Source organism: Ciona intestinalis, unplaced genomic scaffold (genome assembly GCF_000224145.3).
Source record: "Ciona intestinalis unplaced genomic scaffold, KH HT000342.1, whole genome shotgun sequence".
NCBI classification, from domain to species: domain Eukaryota; kingdom Metazoa; phylum Chordata; class Ascidiacea; order Phlebobranchia; family Cionidae; genus Ciona; species Ciona intestinalis.
The window spans coordinates 1-10359 of record NW_004190663.1 but is presented as its reverse complement, the minus strand read 5'-3'; the positions used below and the strand labels follow the sequence as shown (position 1 = coordinate 10359).

The window sequence follows — 10359 nt, the reverse complement described above, 5'->3', positions numbered from 1 at the left end:
TACCACCATACACAGAGGTTGATTCAAATGAACATGCCGATCAATGAAGAGAAGCAGGTCCACTTCACTACCACCCTACTTGCTCTAATAAGAACATCACTCAAGATCAAGATGCTTCCTCAAGATGCAGCTGGTATTGATAAGACGTACAGGTATGAACGGCTCAAACTATATAACTATGTCTATGTGGGTTCTTTTTATTTGATATCTTACTTGATATCTTACTTGGACAGGCTATTAGTCAAGTGCCCTACACCAAAACATATATATATTTAAAAAAATAATTAAACCTACAGTTATGAACTGTTGCTTATACTATACAACTATGCAGTTTCTTGTAGTTTATTTTTAAGATGTTATTTTTCTTGATCAATCTATTACTGAAGTGTTTTACCCAAAAAACATATTTATTCAATTTGGTAAAACATAAAGGTAGCCTATGAACTGTGGCTTGAACTATACAACTGTGCGGTTTCTTGTAGTAGTTTATTTTTAAGATAGAAGCTTGCATTCTTGCCTGAACCACACTTTAGTGAACCATCTTAACTTAGAACACATAAACCTACAATGGTGGCACTTCTCACCCTAGTCCAGCAGTTAGAATGTTCACATTGTAGTATAATAATGGTACTTTTGTACCCTTCTGCTATCGTATTCGAAGAGAAGTAAAACTTATGTTGTGGTTTAATTACATAGAGACCAATGGCAACTGGATCAAGAACTACGCCAAGAGATACGTCTTGCATGGCCCAACTTGAATGAAAAGAAAATGAACTTACTACTGCCACCTGAAGGAGGTTTGTTAGAAGATAATAGCACATAGAAATATAATATTCCACTTTTAATAGAAAAATTTAAAAGTGTTTCGAGTTACATTTTATTTTCAACTGTAAAATTTGATGAGGCTACCTTTAGGGTAAAAATAATTAAACTTTTTTAGTTGTAAATAAATTTAAATTCTTTTTTTTAGAAACTCAATTCACTGTGGGCAAAGTTTACGGAGCCATGCTGGTGTACGAGCACTGGAGGGCATACAAGAGCCGCAGAGACGGGAAGAATCCAACTCTTGGTCAGAGACCCAATATATTCCCTCGCATGGCAGCCCCAGCAACAAGTAGTAATAATACTGACCCACAGCTGGACAACCCTCCCATTGGAGATCCACTCAGCTCACAAGCTCTTAGTATGGTCTCAATTGTGTCTGCAGCTTCTGCTAATGTGAGTACACATTTTTATTTGATATATTCTGTTCTATATTATTGATATTAGTGGCATGTCAAATATGATGTAGACCAAGTATATACATTTTTAATTCTCTACAAATACGAATAGTTGGCTTACACCTAAATGCCTAGTGTACTGCACTGTTGGGTCTGGATGAGAAATAGTAACTTGAAAAACTTGGAAATATTTTACAAACGCTTGGAGATATTGCCCTCCCCCAAAAAGTCAGTATTACTCATTAAAAGGGTAATAACCTAATGGTTTAACTTATCAACCTAAATTACCTACACGCTGGTGTCATATAGAACAGACCCTTCATTAATCAGCATAACTTGATTACAGGCTGGGGTCCATCTACCAAAAGGGTGTAACTCTTTATCCCCATATGGGTCACGAGACACAACCCCCTACTCCAGCCCAACCACTGAGCGACGATCAAAGTTACAAGTCCCCCACCCATACAAGGTAAAATATACCAAACTTTTTAAACTGTTTTAGTGTTTTGTATTATTTTATAAAATTTCTTACACTTGTTTAATTGATTTTGAAATTATTAAATTTAAACAGTTATTTTATTGGTTTAGAATTATGTATTTTTACAACTATTTCTTTATATTAACTAGTATAACTGTTTGCAATTATTTAATTTTTTATAATTTTATTATTTCTGCTACGACCCAAAGCAGCTTGAACCGTTACGAAACAACGCTGCTACATCACAAGTCGAACCTGTTTACGCACAATGTGTGGATCATGACATCACACCTACAATTGATGACGTCACAGTAGCATACCAAAGTGGTGGCTTCGAAACTAACGACTACATGCAATACACAACACCTGAAGATTGCATGGCAAACAACACATACCGTACTACAACTCTAGCTGATGATGTCATGACCCGTGATGTCATATGTGATGATGTCACAGCCTCTTCACCATTCATAGCAATAACAGCTTCAACCCCCGGAGAGGAGAAATGGTCATATGATGGCTATAGTCAACCCACACGGTCGCCAGAAAGCATTACAACTCCTCGTCGACGGTCAAGCAGTGGAATGTCTGAAAATTTGACGATTTGCGATAATCGTAATCGAGCTGTTTCTATGCCTGGGCTTTTTGAATTTGCTGCTGAGGTTGGAGGCTTAAATCTGTGTTTCATGTCGTCAAATTATGTGTTGTCTTGTATTTCTATTCTATAATGAGTGAGGTCTTGCAGCGTGGCACGCCATGGGTCCTGAGATTTAGGCCATGTGTTGTCATGTAACGGTGTATGTTACAATTAGATGTCTTGTGAGGGTTACCACTTGTTGTCTCTTATGATGATGTCATAGTTACCATTTGTTGTCTCTTATGATGATGTCATAGTTACAATTTGCTGTCTTGTGACTTCATATCATAGAAAGTTGGAATTCGCTGCACTGTGGGTTGATTACATCATTTTGTGGGGCACAATGCTTACCGGTAAGCGGGCACAAGGTGTATGAAACAAAACACCCGTGTTATACAACACAACCACGTGGATAAATCAGCTACACCTGTCCATTCATGCAGTTTGCAATTGTTTTCACATAATGGAATATGTTGTCTTGTCATTTGTAGTTTATTGAACAGTTCTATATTAGATATATTTACTATTGATATTTCTAGGTTATTTTATTGGTGTAGAGATATCTCACATGCCCTTTACACCAATATATACCAACATACTGTAACTAAATTATTAGTTTTATTTTGCTGGCATTATATAACACTTGGTGGAAATATATCTTTACATATTCTTTACACAAATAGTACACACTATAAAATTCCTACATTTCTACAAACTTTGAGTATTTTACACTTACACCAATATATATTACAACATTGCTTCTTCTTCTACAGCATGATTACAACGGTGTTCAAATCCCAGACCCTCGAATTAAAAGATCATTTTCCACTTTGCCAATGGATCCAGGACCAAGGCCCAACAGCCCCAACAGTCCAGACATGAGAGGACTAGGAGAGCATGGTAAGTTATGACATGTGAATTGGATTGTGATGTAGTCATGATGTCATAAAGGTCTTGAAACAGGCTTTGTTGTTGTTGTAAGTATTCACTGATATATGTGGGTGTTATGTTAGAACGCTGTATCTCTTATTTGGCCATAATATGAAATAAACTGCATGGGGCAAGTTATGTTTTTGGACAATAAATTTAAAGGGGACATTCAGTGGTCACTCATTGGTTGTCTAAATTGTGAGCCATACATTGAAAGTAAGACAAGAATCTAAAAAAGATAGTCACCCACAAAGTTACATACATGGTAACTACTAACTAGTAAGCGTTATCGCCAATTCTGAGTTGAATACCAGTTTCTCTGACAAGGACCTCACATATAGAATAGATTCCCGTATGGGTAACGAGCACATTGTTCGTTAACGCATGCCCACACCATTGTATACACTGTGTTGTCATAATGCATGTTGTGTCGTAGCTGTCCCGTCATTCCCTTACGCCGTCTCGTCGAGCCTCTTCACGGGCAATGTCAGCGATGATGTCACAGATGATGACATCACAGATGAAGAATGGGACGTCGTTTTGAGACCGACACTAACTGCGACAACAGCTTCTGTTCATAGAAAGATTACAGGGGATTCCCCAAACTATGATGACACTGATGACATCATCAATGATGACGTCAATGAAGACCCTTCAGTTGAGAAAAAAGTTCAACTTTTTTTGGTGCCACCTTCGTTTCACAATCCAGCTTCTTTTGTGACGAAACAATCAACATCTGACGTCAACCATAATTCTATAAATGGCCAATTAGATCCAATCCTTGAAACCCCTGAACCAATCAGAAATGAGAACATGATTTCCCAACCAATCACAAGCGATGCGGTTTTTGAACAACCGATTGGCAACGAGGCTAAAGTTTTCAGTCCAGAAGTTGCAATAAGGTCATTTTTTTCGCTCGTTTTTAAACCATTTATGAGTCGTGATACTTCGGAACAATCTGTACAGCTTCCTGTTCAAAAAGAAAGTGCAATTTATGATGTAACGTCACAAGTTTCATCATCATTAGACAGTGTATAACTTCACAATATTGTCTCGAAAACAGTTCCGAATATTAAAGTACTGTGGAGTAAGATGGGACATCTGTAGGATACAATATCCACTTATCCCGGTTGTGTTTTAAATATTTAATATTGCTCTTTTAGAGTCAAGAGCCCACGAACATATAACTTTGGATATTGTTAGTTTACAACCAATTGGGAAGACAAAGTAGAATGAATCATGTCTCATCTTACCCCACCCTAATGTATGTTTCATTTTTAGCAAAAGTTGTTATTTGCCCTCATCCGAATTGCCTTTTCTAATACTATTACAATCCTTTATATATGCACGTTTATACACTGTGTCTACATACTAAAATCCATGCACTTAATGTGGCATAGCCAATGCATTTCTTCTCCTATTTAAAATTTCAAAGAAATTTTAACCAAGCAAAATTCTTAAACATTATTTTCATTACTTTTTTTCACTAAATTTTATTACTTCTTCCACTGAACACATAAAATCATAGATGTCAAAACTTTTTCAAATGCAAGAAAAAACTTCTTGGTTGTAATATAGTAGGTTGGGGAAGATAGGACACCTTTTGATTCTGTTTTCTCGTCACATTTGGTAGTAAACGAAGAAAATTCAATTAATTATAAAACCGTATCCTAATGACTCCCAAGACCCTTGTTAATTGTTTAAAACAAGATCATGAATATTATGTGCTTAAGGTGTCTTATCGTCCCTCACCCTACTGTATCACTGATTATTGCAATGCAGAAATTCCTAGGCCCCTACCACCCCATGTTTTTGAGCCTATGCGCTTTACGAACTACTTTATCCAAATAGCGATTCTACTGTCATAACATATAGTGTATTAACAGTTGATAAACTTGGGTAATTGATAATATTATGAAGGTATATTTTGTAATGTAATTCAAAACTATTTTTGTGTGCCTTGTTGAGACCAAATTATATAATCGCTTGTTATTTCAAATTTATTTGTTTCTGTCTTTGCAAAAAAAAGCACTGCTTGCAATATGGATGTACATTATACACCACTTGTTTTGTGCAATAGTTATGTTGTATGTTTATATGTTGTCCCATACACCTGCATGCTGTAAGCTAAGGTGAGTTATTTCTAATATTATTCAATGTAAAATAACAAGTTAATATTATATGTTTTAAATCCGGGGTGTTGTAGTTTTTCTGTGTGTCCGTATGTTTCAATACATACATGACAACCCAGATGTTTGGTTTTAGTTTTTAAACCGAAAGTTTGAGATGAAAATCGTGTCATACATGTTTCATGCACATATATGTGGGTTTTCATTGTTTTATTTTCTACAGAAATCTACGATGATGAAATGGCATATCATGATAACTTACGTCACAGTCGGACTTACTCAAGCAGTTTCTACGTCACGGACGCTGATGACGTCATAGGCCCTGATGAAGTGTATGAACCAAATTACTACACCATGCAATACGACCCCACCAACCGTGCGTCACGTTTTGATGACCTCAGAACCAATTATTGTGACGAAATCTGCACCGACCCAAGTTGCCATGACAACCGATGGTCAGGCCGTTCAATCTCAACCAGCGCTCTACTGCCCCTTGGTGGAGACTTACGAGATAGAAGGAGTCAAGAGGGAAGCCACCGTCCTCAGATCCAAAGCTCACCATCTCGTAGTAGGATATCAGCATCAAGTATTTCAAAAAGGCGATATCTTCCACAAACGCCAGCCAAACCGCCGCACCAAATACCACATGAGTTTCGCAGCAACTCGATCACAAACTCAATGTCAGAGTACTTCTACCCCGACCCTGAAACCGATCTTTTGCCGCACCAGCAAGCTCGTTCACCCGCCGGTCCCGCTACAGTCGCCCGATCTAAAAGCGTCCGTTCGACCTTTAATAAAGACGATTGGAAAAACCCAAACTTCAGAGAGTCATTACAACAAGAGCGGCAACCTAGAAGAGGTCATCAAAGAGCAAAGTCTCGGTCGGATGCAACCTTGGATGAAGATCTTATTCAGGACTCCAACATCCGAAGAAAATCCAGCGACTCTTCAATCCCACGTTCATACAACTATACAGCACCTCGTCCTAGAAGAAACCGCTCTGGTTCTGACCAACCACGCTCATATTTAAGCATTGAAAGTGACTATTCCTCCAGCCCACAAACCAAGAGACGGAACCTGCCAAAGATTGAGGCTGTAACAAGAATTCAGCGGGAAATGGCGAGCCCAACACCCCGCAGAGGCGAGCATTATTCTGATCTCCAAGCTACAGAACTTCCATGCTTTCCACGCTGGCCAAAAGATCTCGAAAATGCGTTTACAGATGAAGAATCGAATGAAGAAACATCATCGGTCGGAAGGATGGCTAGAACAATCCGTAAACGTCCTCCGGAGCAGTCGCAACCCTCCCGGTCATCCAGCTGCACTGGAAGGGGAGAATACGATGATGATGAAGAAGAAATAGACACCGCAGATGAGTCTCGTCAAGTTACAGAAGAGCAGCTTCTTTTAAGCCATAGATCTCGCTCTGTTTTTGGAGGATCTGACTCTCTTCAGCCGCCTTTTCAACGCAACAAACGTAGCCCGTCATCGTCGCCAGATTTCCCTCGTTACAGGAACGGGTTGGAGCGTGTTAATATTAACAACTGCAGCAACAAATTAGACGAAAGTGGGAATCAGTTTTTCATAGCAAATAACTCCTTGCGTAGAAACTTGAACATGCAATAAACTGTTTCATATTTGGCATATTTGTCAACTCTGACCCTGACCCATATCCCATTTCATACTTGGAATATTTGTCAACTCTGACTCTTACCCATATCATTTGTCAACTCTGACCTATATCCCATTTCATACTTGGAATATTTGTCAACTCTGACCTATATCCCACCGCTACAGGACCTCACCCATACAGAAGACACGATTTTCAAGATACAGAAGAAACGTTTTTCGTACTCTGAGCAATATGCCAACTATAGTCTAGATCACAGATCCTTTGGCCTGCCTCGCCATAGGACTTCAGTCATAGAAAAAGGTGTTAAAAACACTGCAATCAAACGCACGAATTGTACACAAATTTTAAGTGTCAAACGCTACATAACAATAACTAGGTGCGTTCTTGTTACTGTAGGAGTGAAAACTCTTTGCACTGGCCAATTCAAGCTACTGCCTTATACTTTATACGCCGCGACTTCATGTGTGTTTATCGTCTACTCTCTGCTGGTTAAATTTCCGCATGTAAAATACACAACGCGCGGACCGTACCGTTTTTTTTCGCGGCCACACGCAATACAAAATTGCTGTTTCAATGAAACTTACACTGAAAACAGCTTCAAGCTATTAACTGGTATTACTCAAGTTGTATACTCTCCAGCAATGAAATTGATGGTTGCAATGACATTTTGGCTGAAAACAGAGACACGATATCTAGTGTTACTGGCAAAGTTAGGCGTAGCCAAAGTTAGTATAGACGTAGGGCGTAGCAAGCATTGTTGAACACGTTATTGAACACGTTAGTGGTCATATAGATCCTTTTTCGTCGAACAGTTGTTCTTGGCTTTGTTGTTGTTGTTGCTGATAGGGCGATTATTTTCCGCACTTATCCTAATTCTCAATTCTAGCATTTATCTTTAATCTCTTGTTGAACACGTTAGTGGTCATATAGATCCTTTTTCGTCGAACAGTTGTTCTTGGCTTTGTTGTTGTTGCTGATAGGGCGATTATTTTCCGCACTTATCCTAATTCTCAATTCTAGCATTTATCTTTAATCTCTTGATTGAAATCAAATCGTAATATATATTTATAGTTTTTAGACTAAATTTTCAGATTTAAAACCGCACGATGAGCGATTAATTAACGATTACTTTCCTCATGCACTTTACATAGCGGAAACACTGTCTGGAGTTTGGCGGGGAACGACGCACGTGTCGGGACGCATTAAATGCACTACTCTTATACCGTATTATCATTAATCGCAATTGAAACATTATTTTTAATTCAACATCATATGATTAATATTAACTTCTAACATTACCTAATTACTGCGTGATTACGGTTTTTCAAAATTCATGAAAACAAACGTTTTTAAGCGACGACAACGTTAACTAGTGTAAGTTTACAATAAACACATGGTACAGGAGTTGTACACAGCGTATTTACACATATTCTTTACCAATCACTCAATTCTCATACGTCATAAGTTTCATTAGTTATAGTACATGTATAAATACATTCTGCCTACTGATCTACGGTCACCAATGGAGACTAGAACCGGTTTTGTTGGTTACTTCAGATTTGTTTTTGATCGACCCCAGTCGACCGTTGTACTGGAATGATTAACTAATATAGCAGGGTGGGGGTAGATGGGACACCTTTTCATTTTGTTTTCTCTTTTCATTTGGTAGTAAACAAAGAACATTTAATGAATTATAAAACCGTATCTTCACGACTTCCACAGACCATTGTTAATTGTTTAAAACACTATCAGGCTATTTGGATAATATGTGTTAAAGGTGTCCCATCTTCCCCGACTCTACTATCGTATGCTAATTAGTTTAAAACGTGTTCATTCATTAGATCTGGGATCTCTTGTTTTCTGGATCGCCGCGATTTCTAATACCTACACCCAATCTGGTTAGTAAAAAGTTATCGATTTAAATAGAAATATTCGACCTAAACAGCAATTGACCTAACCCAGTGGTTCTTTATGGTTTGGCTCAGAGTCCGTATATGTTTATATATGGACTCTGGTTTGGCTAATTTATCAGCCTCAGAAAATAAAAAAAAACATACACTTTATTATTACACAGTACGGGTTTGTTTCTTTCCCTTTCTCCGCAGGAGGAGTGGGAGAAAAGAGAACGACACTGGCCTTGGTTGGATCATTTGAACGTAGATGGAATTGCAGAAGGTCGTTATTTTGAAGCTCCATTAGATGTTTAAACAATAACAGAAGAAATTGTTGCAAGGTAATAGAAGAATCATAAAAGAAGTGGTCCCGTCCCTACGATCGTACTAGATTCTTTTTTCCTTCTTTCATCCTTATCACCTCCTTTTATTCTCTCTCTACCATTTCTATCACTTTCTTTTCTCTTACTTCCTCACTTTTTCTTCTAACTTCAATCTTCCTTTTTCTTCTAACTTCAATCTCCCTTTTTCTTCTAACTTCGATCTAACAATCCTAACTGTTTCATACGCTCACTCATTACTTCCACTTATTTGAAAATTCCCAAACCTCGCATCGCTTAACTAATCTCAGATCAATATCCGAAAACGCACTTCTCACCTTAGTATGTTGCAAGCCACCCGCACGGATCGACCTGCGGCGCTGCTCAAACGCCCGTACTATACTTTCACAGTATATTAGCCGAAAACTTTGCAAGCCACCCGCATGGGTCGACCTGCGGCGCTGCTCAAACGCCCGTACTACTTTCACAGTATCTTCGCCGAAAACTTTGCAAGCCAATTGCATGGATCGACCTGCGACGCTGCTCATACGCCCGTACTATACTTTCACAGTATATTCGCCGGAAACTTTGCAAGCCACCCGCATGGATCGACCTGCGACGCGTCCCGCGTCTTACTACCTTCCACAGTAGTAAACGAAAGCCGTGCAAGCCACCCGCATGGATCGACCTGCGGCGCTGCTCAAACGCCCGTACTATACTTTCACAGTATATTAGCCGAAAACTTTGCAAGCCACCCGCATGGGTCGACCTGCGGCGCTGCTCAAACGCCCGTACTACTTTCACGGTATATTCGCTAAAAACTTTGCAAGCCACCCGCATGGATCGACCCGCGACTCGTCCCGCGTCTTACCACCTTCCACAGTAGTAAACGAAAGCCGTGCAAGTCACCCATATGGATCGACCTGCGGCGCGCTCAATACGCCCGAACTATAATCAAATACTTTGTATGCCATCCCCAGCATGGATTGACCTTCGACGCGTCCTGCGCTCATATTTACCAAATGTCTATACTTTTGCAACTGACGTTCGATGCGTACAGCATCCTTCCACAGCATATTAGCCGAAAACTTTGCAAGCCACCCGCATGGATCGACCTGCG

At 39.2% G+C, this 10359-nt stretch overlaps 1 protein-coding gene across 3 annotated transcripts; it reads left to right on the top strand.

Annotated features, from left to right (window-relative positions):
- The first annotated feature begins 11 nt into the window (after positions 1-11).
- LOC108950595 (probable voltage-dependent R-type calcium channel subunit alpha-1E) lies at positions 12-9279 on the top strand. Of its 3 annotated transcripts, none has more exons than XM_026839505.1 (7): positions 12-152; positions 697-797; positions 971-1218; positions 1567-1689; positions 1911-2360; positions 3109-3235; positions 9133-9279. In XM_026839505.1, the coding sequence occupies exons 1-7, from the start codon at positions 28-30 to the stop codon at positions 9213-9215; spliced, it is 1257 nt and encodes a 418-aa protein (XP_026695306.1). In that variant the 5' UTR covers positions 12-27; the 3' UTR covers positions 9216-9279. The 3 variants fall into 3 exon arrangements, with proteins under 3 accessions (XP_026695306.1, XP_026695304.1, XP_026695305.1); XM_026839503.1 differs by lacking the exon at positions 9133-9279 and adding an exon at positions 3702-5198; XM_026839504.1 differs by lacking the exons at positions 1911-2360; positions 9133-9279 and adding an exon at positions 3702-5198.
- The last annotated feature ends 1080 nt before the right edge of the window (positions 9280-10359 follow it).

Excerpts from the sequence above, each read along its gene's own strand:
- LOC108950595 (XM_026839503.1), top strand. The coding sequence starts at position 28 with ATGAACATGCCGATCAATGAAGAGAAGCAGGTCCACTTCACTACCACC. Across the intron at positions 798-970 it reads ACTACTGCCACCTGAAGGAG|AAACTCAATTCACTGTGGGC; the intron begins GTTTGTTAGAAG and ends TCTTTTTTTTAG. Across the intron at positions 3,236-3,701 it reads GAGAGGACTAGGAGAGCATG|CTGTCCCGTCATTCCCTTAC; the intron begins GTAAGTTATGAC and ends GTTGTGTCGTAG.